The sequence below is a fragment of the Cryptotermes secundus genome, unplaced genomic scaffold (genome assembly GCF_002891405.2).
Source record: "Cryptotermes secundus unplaced genomic scaffold, Csec_1.0 scaffold319, whole genome shotgun sequence".
Taxonomy (NCBI): domain Eukaryota; kingdom Metazoa; phylum Arthropoda; class Insecta; order Blattodea; family Kalotermitidae; genus Cryptotermes; species Cryptotermes secundus.
In genome coordinates this window covers 1,307,118-1,322,502 of record NW_019724587.1, presented here as the reverse complement: position 1 = coordinate 1,322,502, position 15,385 = coordinate 1,307,118, and the positions used below count along the sequence as shown (strand labels likewise).

At 42.3% G+C, this 15,385-nt stretch overlaps 1 protein-coding gene across 1 annotated transcript in view; it reads right to left on the bottom strand.

Annotated features, from left to right (window-relative positions):
* The window catches only part of LOC111862320 (titin), a 584,441-nt gene that overhangs the window by 439,924 nt on the left and 129,132 nt on the right, over positions 1 to 15,385 (bottom strand). The window contains exon 3 of the mRNA XM_023847603.2: positions 13,475 to 13,629. Coding sequence (XP_023703371.1) covers positions 13,475 to 13,629 — 155 coding nt within the window. The remainder of the gene's footprint in view (positions 1 to 13,474; positions 13,630 to 15,385) is intronic.

Here is a 15,385-nt window from a genome sequence, read left to right as displayed (position 1 = left end):
TTCTAGATCAGCCACGCTCACACCTCGTTCTCGTTTTTCAACGATTTTACCCTCCATCTCTACGATTATTTTTATTCTCTTATGGCTGTCTTTTTGCGGATTTTTCTTCGGGGACATTTTTGCAAGGGTTATTAAACTTTGCAGAAAAAATCACAAATAATATGTCTGAACACAAGTTTGGAAAAATGTGTGATCACAAGCGACACTAAGATGCTAGCGGAACGAGTGCTAAACACAGACTGATGTAGCAAGCGCATAATCCGGGACTTCCCCTCTCGTCACTCGTTATGCGAAACGTCGCTCGTTAAGCGAGTCACCCCCACAGTTTGTTTTGCTCGTTATGCGAATTACTCGCTATGAGAGGTGCTCGTTAAGCGAGGTTACAATGTAATATACAATTTATATACGTCCTTATATAATAATAAATTTTATGTATTTAAAACTTGTTAAAACATATTAGGAATAGGAAAATAACAAATGAAATCTGTAAGACAGCCGATACATATGAATGCAATAAAGTACTAATTATGATATTTACGAAAATAAGTCATCGACTCACGTAATGTTAAAACATTTTGGTACATATTATCAAGAGAGATTTATCTTAAATTATATGTTATGAAGCACATTTTTATAAACAATATAAAATACAAATGTTTCCACATTCTTAAAATCTTAATTCATTCCACGCACAGAAAATGAAAGAAAGAAAGAAAGCTGTCAGACATTTTTAGGCAATCTCAACCTGCGTTTGCAAATGTAAGATGAAGATAAATTTGTCCCTGAGCTTAATTACGAACCACACCATGAAAGTGTATGGGGGCTGGAGGAGCGATATAGGCCCGCGCATCCCAAAACCTGTATGGAGATGGTAGTGAAGAAGGAAGCTCTGCCGGGACCGGAAACAGAATCTTGACTTTCAAATGACCTTTTTTTTTTTAATTTTTATTGGGGGTGGGACTAAGTCCCTTGTACTGCGGCCACTTCTGGCATATTGTACCAGCGATTCATGATAGGTGAGGGTGATTGTGGAGCAATTGGTGGAATGAAGATTGGCAGGGGAAACCGAAGTACTCTGAGAAAACCTGCCCCAGCGCCACTTTGTCCACCACAAATCCCACTTGACCAGACCCGGGATCGAACCCGGGCCGCAGCGGTGGGAAGCCAGCGACTAACCGCTTGAGTTATGGCGCGGCCACTTCAGATGGTCTAACCCATAGGCAAGTCACCGAAGAGTACTTTCTTCTGGGACACAACGCCGTGTAGTCTGCTGAAAGTCAACCGATGTTTCCGCGGAATATATTGTCTCCATTTTTAGGGTCGAAGAATAAGTCGAGCAAGATACTAGCATGAAAGCAGTGGGCAAGCATTTATTTACTGGCTGTGCCAAGCCAGTTCTCGAGTTTGTCTTTATATAAAAACATCTCACGTATTGATTTACAGTTCATGTCCCCAGGTTCAAAACTGCCTGTTCAGAGAACACCGTCAGAAAGACAGCAGACTCATCAGATACGGGATTCCTGCTGGAGAGCAGGCAGAGGAGACTTAGTGTTGGCTGGACGAGTAATCCCTATTGTGGTAGCGGTTTCATCACACTGTCCCACAGAATGCTGTCGTTTCTCATATTCTCCTTTGATCCAATCTGTGCTCAAACACATATCGCCACAATTAATTGTAACCCATCAACATGTTTCCGACCACAACGGAGTGACCCACTCTGCTTCGGGGTGGCAGAACGTGAGAGAACAACGCGGCATTTCACACAAACATAAACACAGTACACAGTGTTGCAGACAGATGAAATGCATTATGATCTGCTAGAAGCCATATGTTGATCCACACATAGCAGATTACTATTGTCAGTATGTATTTGTATTCAATAGTGTTAGAGAGATGTTGGCAACTGCAACAAATAAGGTTCTTGAAGATGCGTTAAGTCCGAGAAGTTTCAAAGAGATATTGATGTCCTTCCTGTTTTTCGGTGTTCAAATAGTTTGAAATTTCATACAGCTTTTTTATTTCAAAACGATATTACGAATTATATTATATTAAATATATATTAAGTATATTATATAATTTAAAATATCATCGTAAATATAATAAGAGCCATGACAGCGTATTCGATATAGCGACTAGCTACGGGCTGGGCGACCAAGAGGTCGGAGTTCGAGTCCAGGTAAGGTCAAGAATTTTCTCTTGCCCACGTCGTCCAGAGAGGTTCTGGGGTCCACCTAAACTCCTATCAAATGGGTACCGAAGGTTCTTTCCCCTGGGATAAAGCGGCCGGGGCATGAAGCTTATCACTCACTTAAAACTAGTATCGAGGTCATGAAAATGTGGATCTATACACCCACTCCCCATATGCCTTCAAGGTGTAGTGCTTAATTAGTTAAGCACAGGGGGCGACTTTTTTTTTTTAATTCGCTTAGTGGATGGTGGAGTCCAACTGGGTTCACGGCGGTCACTGGTTGGCCTATTGTAGCCTGCCCCGGGTAATTATGATGATGGAGAATTTGGTGGAATGAAGATTGGCAGGGGAAACCAAAATACTCGGAGAAAACCCGCCCCAGCGCCACTTTGTCCACCACAAATCCCACTTGACCAGACCCGGCATCGAACCCGGGCCACCGCGGTTGGAAGTCAGCGACTAACGGCTTGAGCTACTAAGCGGCCTCTGGGGCGACTTTACCCTTTATCGTAACTGTAATACACACGTTTCGATGCTTCTTACATACCAGCTTTAGATGCATTATAAATAATTAAAACCTATGCATTATTTTAAATAATATACGTGTATTACAGGGGATGGACAAAAATTTGGAAACAGCTCGTGAAATGTATGCCTGAATTGAAGTGTTTATTTTAGTGACGTTTGTAAGTCACGATGTCGTATCTGCCCAACACCACTACCTGTACAACCTCCGCAATACGTTAACAGAACTTGCCAATGTTTTGCAGGAAGAATGGTATAAGAATCCCTTTCAAATTTTGAATTGTTTCATTTTTGGTCCGTTACACTATCAATCACAAAGTCAATAGAAAGTCCGTCGAGTGTAACAATGTTTTTTAGGTACTTCTTTATCACTTTTGCCTTACATGTTTCGGTTTAATAAAACCATCACTCGACGGACTTTCTATTGACTTTGTGATCCTTTTCAAACCACACAGGACCTCTATTTATCCATTCCAAGGAGACTGCATGCAGTTCTGCAAGCCAGAGGTTGTCCTACTCCATATTAGTCACGGTAATGTGTTTTTGTTGGGTGTTTCCATATTTTTGTCCATCCCCTGTATATGCTTGTATATACTGCATAAATTATGTCACAATTCACAGCATTATTGGGTTTTTTACTTTTCCCATCGCCCGTAATTGTAGGTAATAGAGGGCACTCTAGGTAATAGAGGACACGACGTTTCGGTAACTGGATATTTTACCGGCTTCAGATAGTTTCCGAAACGTCGTATCATCTCTTACATAGAATTCTGGAAGATGGAAAAAGCCCAAAAACCTAGTAATTCTGTGTGTCAACCATCATCGTCAGAACCCTTTAGAATCTATATTTCACAACTGTAATACATATTTTAATGTTTCTTTTAGCCCGATTTTACATGCGTTCAAAGAATTTAAAACAATATATTAATTTGAAATAGAATATTACCAATAATTTATTATGTATGCACTGTATGACAATTCATATTGTCAAGTATATCAGTGACTACAGATGGGGTTTGGGTCGGATGATCGGTTTGATTAACACGTACTATCAACTCGTACTTCTAAGCAATAGAGCGCTATCGCTGATAGTTCATAGTTACCCACGGACCAGGATTCTCAGTATTCACTAATCGTATCTTCGTAACGGAATTAAAACTGTCTCACTCTGACTAAATCTTCTAATCACACACTGAGCCTTCACAGGCCGACTTCTAATTTTCATTCTACTGACTTCCCTTGGTTATCTTCTACCTACAGCTGAACTCAGTTCCCATTCTCTTGACTCTGATGTAACTTCAAACTGGCTCCCTTATCTACCCGCGGCACGGACCACGCAGCACAGAAAACACAAGCTCCTCTATTGTAGTAGAGGCTTGTTACCACGCAGTTCCCTGGCAGTGTCGGGGAGGGCCATATAGAAAATCTTCCATTCTTGTCGTGTATTATTATAGCCGCGTGTTTATTAGTCCGATATCCAGCAACGGCTGTCCTTGTATTGTTGAGATCATAGCTTCGGGACTGTGTTTACCGAACCGTTGCCTAGCAACGGTCATTTGTGTCATAATACGTACTTGAACATAAATAACAATATCTGAGGCGATTTTACGACGCCTACTCTTTATTCAAATGTTTAAGTTAATTTGTTGAGGCTAGCAAAAACTAAAAATTTATTTCTACATTTTTAATGATCCGTCATTTTACTAATTTTCCAATACTGTACATTTCCATTCTATAGCTTTCATATAGCAGCCCAGAATCTTGCATCACTAAGTTGACTGTAACTGTTTACATATAAACAATATTTCATAGAGTATTTTTATTTGCTAGCCTCCGATCCATTTCCATGCATTATTTCGGGTGTAGTTTATGCGTCATTGCCACTATGCAGGAAGCGAAATACAAGTTTCGTGTATTTGTCCGAATTTTGTTTCTCATTCCACAGAGACTAAATTGTCTTGTCATATCTGCATATTTTGCATAGATGCATTGTTACACAACACTTCAGGACACCGCGCTGTGTCGATCCCTATCCGAAGTTTGCACGGTCGGGTAGGTTGGTATTATTAACAGCAGGAAATTGAAAAATCACGTGGTGCCTTTAGAGGCAATATATCTAAAACGAATTTCATGAAAATCTGGATACACTGATGCCGAAGACTATTTTTTTTAACAAAAACGTAGTTGTCTGTGCTTAAGAAGGTCTATTAAGCTTCGATATTATGGCGTGTTCTGATGTACTTATCTATAAAGCAAGTAATGTAACGAGTTAGACAACGCATCGATACACAACAAGATCAAAGCAAGTTATTAATGAAGCGAATTTGATAACAAAGGCAATATTGTTAACATCCGATTTGCCTGGTCGGCTTAGAATGAATGCTCTTGTACAGAGTGTACAATACAGAACATTTCCTCTTAGCAAGGCACAATTTTTGGACTTGAGAGAGAGAGAGAGAGAGAGAGAGAGAGAAGTAAAAAGAGGCTGTATAATGTGGACGGATACAATTTATACCATCCATCCAAATATTATCAAGACCATCAAATGAAGGCTGGAATATGTATGCAACACGCATGGGAGAAACTAGCGACGCGCGAAAGTATAGTGGGGAAAACTAAAATGAATACATCCTCCATATGGGAAAAATCACATTGGGCCTCCATACACAACAGAGAAAATACTGTCACGATTTATGTGTGTGACTACAGACGGAGTTTGGTTTGGTGAATTGGATTTATTGACCACTTGTATACACTATTAGGAACTACAAGTAATTACAGCGCTGTCGCTAATCTCTATGCTTTGAAAATTACCATAATACCTGCTAAACCTTTTTTCCAGCCTGCTGTGTCAACAGCCGTTCCCTAGCAACGGCTTCTAACAGTGGAGGTAATTCCGCTTCTCGCGCACAGGTCCTCTTGTCACAGTTGTCTGTGCAGAACTCTTGTCAACTGACAACTCAACTAACTGGGTCACAGGCTAGCGGCCATTTCAGACCAGCTTCCTAGTCTCCTCTTCACAGACTGACTTTCAAATGAACGCTCTCTCATCAACCAGCCACTTCCATCACTTACCTCAACTGAACTGGACACAAATGACTGCAGCTCGGCTGGTTGTCTTCGTTATAGAACCTCGGGGCGGACACATGAGAAAACACCGGTTCCGAAAATCCTTCAATTATTCTCATGGGCGGGTGACTAGCGATAGACTAGACATCGTTTCCGCGGGAACTTGTTTACCGAACCGTTGCTTAGGAACGGGTGGTATTTTATCCGCTTATTGCACAGCCACTTCTGTACTCGTCCGTTTAGAAGTCTCTGCACAGCAACATGTCTATGCGCCACAAATATTTAGTGATCTTTACTTTTACGTCCACTTTCCACGTTTAATTTTAAATATGTATTGTACGTAACTCTTAGAGGTGAACCGAAAGGGGTTAGACAAGATATATAGAGATAATTTTAAAATTAAAATTATACCATCAGGTTTCAAAGTTAGAATGACTTTCACATGTGCGTTTCACTTCGTGTCAAACCAAATATTCGTTGTTATATTTATATTTATTATTACATGCAATATTGTGTTGTTTGATAAGTACTTGACAGGCCTATGGATTTATTAGGCAAAGTACATTACAATCTGATGCTCATAATGATCTCAGTAAAAGTACCATCAAGTGTAGCGCATATTAGGCAATTTACTTCACGGCTTTCATATATTTCGCCCATATGGGTCACATTATGAAGGAAAATATCTTATGCTGGTGTAGGCGTAGGAGGTGAAGAAGGGCCTTTTTTTGTAAGCCGTTGAATTGCATCTCCGAGTTAATTGTGAGCAAGTCGCGGGCCAATAAGGACGTTGAGACAGAAGCTCAGGGTTCTACGGCGTTGGAAGCCGTTACTAGAAAACCGGTGAAAGAACAAGACGCTTAGAAGACTTATTGCGTGCTTTAGTGAATTGCAGAGTGTGTAAATTAGCCTTAATGCCAGAGTTATTTGTACTTACGGTCTATAAGTGTTGAACAAACCCAGTTACCAATCCAAACCCTGTCTAGAGTCACTGAAACACGTGTCAATATTAAGAGGCATTATAAAAGTTATTTTGTGAGGGTATGGACTAGGTTCAAGTACCTCAGGATAGGGTCCAACCTCAAGATCTATTCAGTATCTTTCAGACTGCATGAAAGGGGGTATTTATTGACTGCCCCAAGGTGTCAATATTACAATTATTGTTATACGAGGATAATAAGTTGATTTCTGGTGGTTTAAGAAAGAACCAGTTTTTTAAAGGACCATCCTTTATGGAAGTAATTTAGAGAGCCTTAAATGCTGTACATCCGATGTATACTGCAAAAGGGTTGCAATATGAGTCGATGTAGGGCATACACAGTCCACGTAAAATAACAACACACAACACATGATGCAAATTCGCAATTTGGGCTCTTGGCATCATCTGCTGATGAAGAAGGACAGATGATCAATAGAATCATGTACAAATGGGGCTTCTGTATGAATGTATCGGAGGAGACGCCATGTCCCCAAAGTATCCATCAAACACAATATGTTTTGGTGTTATTATGTTGTGTGAAAGTGCGAACACTGAATCCGCCGGCCCCCTCCCCCCGCCATGCTGCGAGAAAGGGCTAGAATAGCGGGATGGCAACTCGTACACGTCAACGAATCAACGAATCAACGAATGACTAGCAACTACCGTCAAGGGTGTATGTGACGCACAGCATTCCCGTATTAGTGCCAGGTGCATCCTGGCTAGTTCGGTTGGTTGGTGAAAGTCGGCCCATAACAGAACTGTACTCGTATGTAATAATGTTATGTGTATTAGATGATGACTGAGTTCGTTGATCATTCACAAGTCGTAACTACGCCTAAGTATAACAAGCTTTGCTGGTTCTCACACTACAAATCACTCAACACTGGATCTTCTCAGTCTGCTTTCACTAGTCTTTATTACCAGTTTCCTGGCAGGGGGACCGCCTCTCTGGTCCAGTGTCAAAGTTCCTGGCTACAGACCCAGAGATCCGGGTTCGATTCCCGGTGCTACCAGAAGTAGTGGGTCTGGAACGGGGTCGACTTAGCCTCGTGAGGATAATTGAGGAACTATTTCAAGGATAGAGAGGCTGAGGTGTAGAAAACCGAAATTACCGGCTGTGGGGACCCGTTACACTGACCACGCGAGACTCTCTATCCGCTACAGTTGGCACTAACTTCGCCGACAAGTGGCGGTAGCTCGGTCGGTATAGTTCACTTGCGGACTAAAACCACGTTGTTTGTTTTGTTCATTTGTTCCTGGCAGCGGATTTATCATAGTCTCACCGTAACTTCAAATATTACTGTAACTACAGCACAAGTACAGTCTTCAGCTCACACACCAAGTCTTTTGGCTCAGTCTCCCTGAATTCCGAATTCCGAAGTACGACGATTCTGCGACTCTGTCTAGCCTGCCTGAGTTTCTGGTTATATAGCACAGTGTCGGACCAGAGCACAGAAAACACGTCAACGGCCTTGCAATTGATGTTCTTTATTTTTGCGTATTCGTTGGAACGTGTTTGCTGAGTCCTTGCTTAGCAATGGGCATGGCGCGGACCCACAAAGAAAACACCTCTTGTAATACTTGTTCTATTGTTGCGGGTGTGCTTACAGAGTCGTTGCCTTGCAATGTCTATATGCGTCACAATATGTTCCGTGCATCTCCCATGTTATCCTAAAAATATGTAGCACGTTAAAGTCTAGTTTTGCTTTTAATTTGTAAGTTCGGGGGCTATGCGAATGAAGTAAGGGACAGATACTATAGGGGACATGGTTTAGTAACTGCGCAGTGAGTGCTCGCTCACGCGGAAGAGTGGGGTTGTCCTTCGGTCAAGTCGGGCCCGATTCGTGACTTGTGTTCCCCTTCATGGGGGCGCTGTCTTGAAAACTTCGATGCAGGTACAAAGTTATACAAACAAAAATCTCCTTGGTTTGAGTCCGTAAGCGAACTATACTGACCGAGCGACCGCCTCTCGTCGGCGAAGTTGGTGCCAACTTTAGCGGATAGAGGGTGTCGCGTGATCAACGCAACGAATACCCACGGCCATTAATCTCGGTTTTGTAGACCGGAGCCGCTATTTCCTCGAAATAGCTCCACAATTATTCTAACGAGGCTGAGCGAACACCATTCCAGACCGACTACTTCTCAGAAAATCTGGCAGCCCCGGAAATCGAACCCGGAACCTCTGGGATCTGTAGCCAGGAACTTTGACCACTAGACCACATAAGAGGTCTACAAATTTATACTCCAACGTTAATTATCAGTACTGAGAACTAAGTGAATGTTGGTTTGTTTTAAGGAATATATGAACTACCTAGGACATGCAGTGGCTAATGTTAAAAAAAATGTGGATGACGAATTGAAAAGGTCGCGGAATGATGGTGATGTGGCACGCTGTTTGCTGCTTTCACACATCAGTCAAAAGACGATTCGACGTGGTTATTAAATGGAACGTACTGAAGTATTATTAATTAAACTGTGTGCCGAGAACACTACGACAGTTGAAATGTTTAGTGCGAATTTCATAGCTATTAATATTGCCTCAGGCGTGGAACAAATAACACAGGAACTAGCAGTGCGTAATTTGAGCACAGCATTTCCATATTTGCAGAGAATAGAAGAAGAAATTATAGTAACTAATTATTTAAATAAGTGATGTGAACGTACACAGGTTCTAAATTCCGCCTCTTAACAAAGTATGAAGTATGGGAAACCTACGATAAATATTTATACATCTGCTTGAACTCCAACCATTCGGAGGCGTAATCTGTAGAAATGGCACGGTATGTCACGCAGTTTGGTAGGCGGGACGCTAAGGTTAAGTTGAATGTTATGCTATTGGGCGGTGTTGGTGTGAACAGGGCTGAAACGGTGAAGCACTGAGTCCAGCGTCGGAGATGTTTTACTGACGATGTCACACAAGCTGATTTTATTGACGTTAATCCTCACAGCTGTTCTCGTTATGTCACTTCATATTTTCACTTTTATTCCGTTTATGACAACAGAAACCATGGCGACGACACAAACACGCACTAACACAAAAGGTTACGTCAGAAGCCATTACCGACATTGCGGCTCAAGAAGGACCTTCTTCTCCAAAAAGAAAAATTGATTTGGTTTATATGGTAAGGGTAAGAAGGTAACATTTTCCCTGTGCTTAATTAATTAAGCACTATTCCATGAAGACATATAGGGGACTGGAGGCACAGCTCCACCATTCTTGACCTCAACAGCAGATGAATGTGAGTAATAAACTTCACGCGCCGGCCGATTTACCTCAGCTGAAATTGGGCCCTGTATCATGGGAGAGGAGACAGCCAGAGCCGGGCTGGGAGCTATGGATTCTGGAAATCGAACTCAGGACGTCCAGCCCCTAGTCCGTCACTATACTGACTGAGCTATCCCGACTCCTTGGTCTAAACGGCGGAAATTAAAATATGTCGTAGCAGTTTAGGAACGCAAGATATAGAACGGAAACTATTATTATGCAAGGTTTACGGAATAGGAGTTCGCCTGACAAAGTTTGTTGTTTAAAATGTTAAGGGAAGGATTGTTATTGCAAACACAACGAAACAAGTGGGCCACTTATATGACTTCTTGATCCAACATGAATTACGTGTATTTCCGTAATTTTCTCTCATACACAAATATAAGGCGACTGCACAAATACATCCACATGTTCTTTCCGGGAAGTAACCTGCCAATATTCTGTGCAAAAAATGATTAATGAATAATTAAAGGTTGCGAAAACAAAACGGCCGGTCATGGCAGCCGAGCTGTCTGAGGCATGAACTATCTTCGCTCTTCTGTGTTTGTGTTGTCCTGTGTTAAGGTAGAGGCCTTGCGACGAGTTGATCACTCGTTCACGGAGTCCTACCGTCTGTGAAATTATTAAAATGAAAACAAAAAAAAAATACACACCGTAAAGGTACAAGAGGTGAACGGAGTTCATGGAGGTAGGCCTAGGCCCACTGGGGCTGTAGTGCCAAGGAAAAAAAAAAGGTACAAGAGGAATGGTTTAAGTATGTAAACAAAAAGTCAATATTCGGATAAATTCATGGATGAATTTCTGTGAAAATCTGATATTGATTTAATGGCTTTCGCCATGTGATGGCATGACACAAGCCGTGTCAGGGGAAAAAGTGCTGGGTCAATTATTACGCGTCGCAGAGGGATGTGGCGCCAAACGCACAGATCACACACCTAAGGGCATACTAAAATTAGCTGAAGCTAATTAGTTACCCTGCTTCCAACCACAAACAAGTCTATCAGCAAAATAACATTTAATTCGTGCCGTAATTGAAAGCATAAACGAATTCAGACTTTGGCAATATTTGACCGTTTTCGAAAACATACGATATGAAAAAACCGCTTATATATATTCTATAATGGGACATAGTTTATCATTGACTGTGTGTGTTATGAATGGAAAGAGATCAATAGAAGTGGTTGAGGGCAGGATCATAAAGAAACGAAAGGTACCACGCTTCAGTCAGCAATGCTTTCTCGACCGTTGCTGGAAAATGTTTCGTATCATGCATATTCAGTTAAATAGTCATTTGAAATTGTTCCTCAAGGGCTATAATGCAGACCGGTGGAGCGGGTATCTGTGGGAACCGCAGTTAGCTATGAGAAGAGCTAAAATTTTCGTCTGAAATTTCAATGGACATTTCACTAGCACACTATATTGAAGTGTATATATATATATATACATTAAAGGCCGCGCCATAGTTCAAGCGGTTAGTCGCTGGCTTCCCACCGCGGTTTCGATCCCGGGTCTGGTCAAGCGGGAATTGTGATAGACAAAGTGGCGCTGGGACAGGTTTTCTCCGAGTACTTCGGTTTCCCCTGCCAATCTTCATTCCACCAATTGCTCCACAATCACCCTCACCTATCATCTGGGGCTGGTACAATAGGCCAGAAGTGGCCGCAGTACAAGGGACTTAGTCCCACCCCATTAGCAATGAAAAAATAAAAAAATAGTCCCACGCTACTAGAAATAAAATATATATTTATACATTTACAATTTCAGATTATGCAGATTAATGTGAAGGAAATAAGAAATAAATGTGTAAGATTTGAGGTTTCCGTGGCTGTGACTGTTAAGAATGCCATCTTCTGGGATGTGGGGCCGTGTAGATTTTGTTTGAACCTACGTTTCAGAGGAAAGTATTGCTTCTATCTTCAGGGCTGCAGACTGCAGCCACCTGCTCACTTGGCTCCTAGCTCGAGGATTTTTCTACCCTGAAAGTGGAGGCGATACGTTCTCTGAAACGTCGGTTCACACATGATCTACACGGTGCCCCGTCCCAGAACATGTCATTCTTATGAAATGAATGTGTTCATACGTTTACATTTTATTCCATATGTTATTTCTACATTTTATAACGCGTTTAGTTCTAGTGATTGTGACCTCTAGAGACGTTGCGGTTTCTTAGGTCGTAATTACGTGCTGCTGATCTTCAAGAAAGAAGCAAAGAAATACTTGGCGTAGACGATAAACTTAGGCAAGACAGTTATATTTATACTAACGCACTAAATTCAATATAACAAGAAGAGGCACAAAACGGAAATGGTATTTACAGGAAGTCTTTCTGCAAACATGGACAGTGTAATATTGAATCCAAACATTCCTGCCGCTGTTTCCACCTTCAGCTCCTATTCATAACTGTTTGATTACGAACATAACGATAGATCACGAAATGATAGTATGTGTTCAACCAATCGTGGATATACACGGTAACGTAGTCGGTTGAGGCACCATGCTATAAGTCGGAAGATCCAGGACTAGAGTCCCGATGAGGTGGATTTTTCCAATTTACCTAATCCTTCCAGCAGCATTATGGTCCTGGGTTCGCCTAAACCTCTAACAAAAATGGGTATCAGGAATCTTCCTGGGGGGTAAACGGCGGTCGATGCGTAAGGTTGACAACCTCACCGCCATCTGTGAGCCGATTGTCTAGAAAATCTTGGAGCCTCAACCTCTCACAACCCTATGGGCCTTCAGGGCCTGTTACAGGAATAGCTTTATCTTTCTACCTTTTTCCATACAAATATACAGGATATACATGTAGAAGGCTAAGATTTATTCTTCTGTCTTTATTTTCCTTAGTCATGAATTCTTGACACTCATGGACTGGAGCAGACGATAGGGGCTATGTTATTTTTTTATTGCTAGTGGGGTGGGACTAAGTCCCTTGTGCTGCGGCCACTTCTGGCCCAGATGGTAGGTGAGGGTGATTGTGGAGCATTTGGTGGAATGAAGATTGGCAGGGGAAACCGAAGTACTCGGAGAAAACCTGCCCCAACGCCACTTTGTCCACCACAAATCCCACTTGACCAGACCTGGGATCGAACCCGGGCCGCCGCGGTGGGAATCCAGCGACTAACCGCTTGAGCTATGGCGCGGTCATAGTGGCCATAAAAGACACTACAAGTTACCTCTGTTTTAGCTCGTATTTCAGTCCCCAAATTTATCTTGGCGTGGCAGCACTGTTTGTTCCGCCATACTGCCTTCACAGAACGTTTCAATATCACATAGTGCATATTCAGTAAAAACGTGGTTTCGAAGTGTCCATAAAGGTCTGCAGTATGTAAGAGTGGATCACTGGTATTGTTATTTGCTGAAATGTTAGATACAGGTGGAAGTTATCGTATTTTCCCAATAAAATGAAAAGGCGCTAGCAAGCACTAAGCGGTATGGCGACACAACTTACTCAGTGCCGTGAGGTTGATGAACTGGACGACGGAGCAGCCCTCCCGCACTTCGATATATGTGATTTCGCATTTGTACACAGCTTCATCAGCCACCTGCAAGTGCTTCACCTCCAGCCTGGATTCCGTGTCGTTCTGTTTGTAATGCAGGCTTGCCCTGTAACGAGAACATCAACACATGAAAGTGATCTATCTTCTAAAGGGGCAGCATATCCTTCACGCAGATCTGCGCGAATGCAAACAAGTACAGTATGATACACTTTATATATAGAACATCCATTACTTAAGTATAGTCAAAATCTGAGGGCATTTGTGACTTGGCAGTTCTGTTATATCTTGCTAAAGCGTAACCCATTTATATTACTTACGACGAGAGAGCAATACGTAAATATTGAACGTCAGTATCATGAAGTGTGTGCAGTGAAACGCAATGTAGAGAATGGAGAATGACTCATACTTCATACTAAGGGAAGCATTTCCATGGATTGTCACAACTACACTTTTAAGTTGAGTTATACGTCAAAGCAGCCGTTGCGTTGGTGTAGCCCTGTGAGTCGTAGAAGATGAGCAAAAGTGATACCCGATGCCTGGGGGTATAAATTCGCCAGTCTGTTACTACAGATCCTAAATAAAGAGACCTGGCCCTCCAGGGTAGGATTTTGACGCTAGGCCGACGACCTTGCTATGTAAAATTTATTCTTGCGAAATTCAAATAACGGATCAGATCTGACAGAATCTTCTAGGAAGGCTATGGATGAAAATGGGCTGATTTGCAAATGATGAAGATATATCAAAACACAAACATTTATTAGGAATTTAACTCCAAGGTTAAGCGGCCTCCGTAGTCTAGAGGTAACGTTCCCACCTCATGACTCGTAGTACGCGGGTTCAAATACCCGGCGGAGGTCGTCGAATTTTTAAGGGCGGAAAAATTCAGGGAACAAGTCCTCCGGGAGGGACTTTAAGCCGTGGGTCCCGTGTCGTAGATTTACGGCACGTAAAAGAACCTCATGTCTCTAGGAGACCTCTGAGCAAAATTAGGCAACATTTCCCACCTAAGTAGTTTCCAATTCCTCCGGTAGATGGGGGAAGTATTAGGTACCACTACCAGAGGAGGGGGGACCTCTCTGACAGAAAGGGACTAACTATTAGATACCACTGCCAGAGGAGGTTGGAACCTCGCTGGCAGAAAGGGCTGATAGTAAGGACCAGTACCGGTAGGGTATGGAGACAGTAGAAATTAAAGGTGGACGCACAATGGACCACTAACCGGTCTAAGTGCATGGGGAAACCCACCCCCTCAATACGGAACTCCAAGGTTTCCAGATAAATTTAACTCAGCAATGAATTTATATTCTCTACCGAACATTGAAAATTGTTACCTATCCCGGTCTCCAGATTAAAGTGCTATCGTATGCAGCTCTTTTATGTACACAAAGTTGGAATAGACAGATAAAATGGAGGGGGTATTGTCACACAAACAACTGCTTCTAATATTGCACCCACAACATGTTTCGGCTAAGATACACCATCATCACGTGACACGTGAGAAATAAAAAAATGGTGATGGAATTCATGCGAAGCTATAACGCTTGCAAAGGTAAAGCTACCTCTGTAACAAGCCGTGAAGGCCCATAGGGTTGTGGGATGTTGAGGCTCACAAATTTTCTAAATAATCGGCTTAGAGTAGGCGGCCAGGTTTTGACCCTTACTTTCCGGCTGCTTTTACCAAGAGGAAGATTTCCAGTACTCATTTCTGTTACAGGTTGAGCCGAACCCAGGACAACAGTGCGGCTGGAAATATTAGGTCTATTGAGAAATCCAGTGACCTCATCGGGAATCGAACCCGCGACATTCCGAATTGAAGCATAGTGCCTCAGCCAACTACTCGACCGCGCGCCCCACAATGTTGG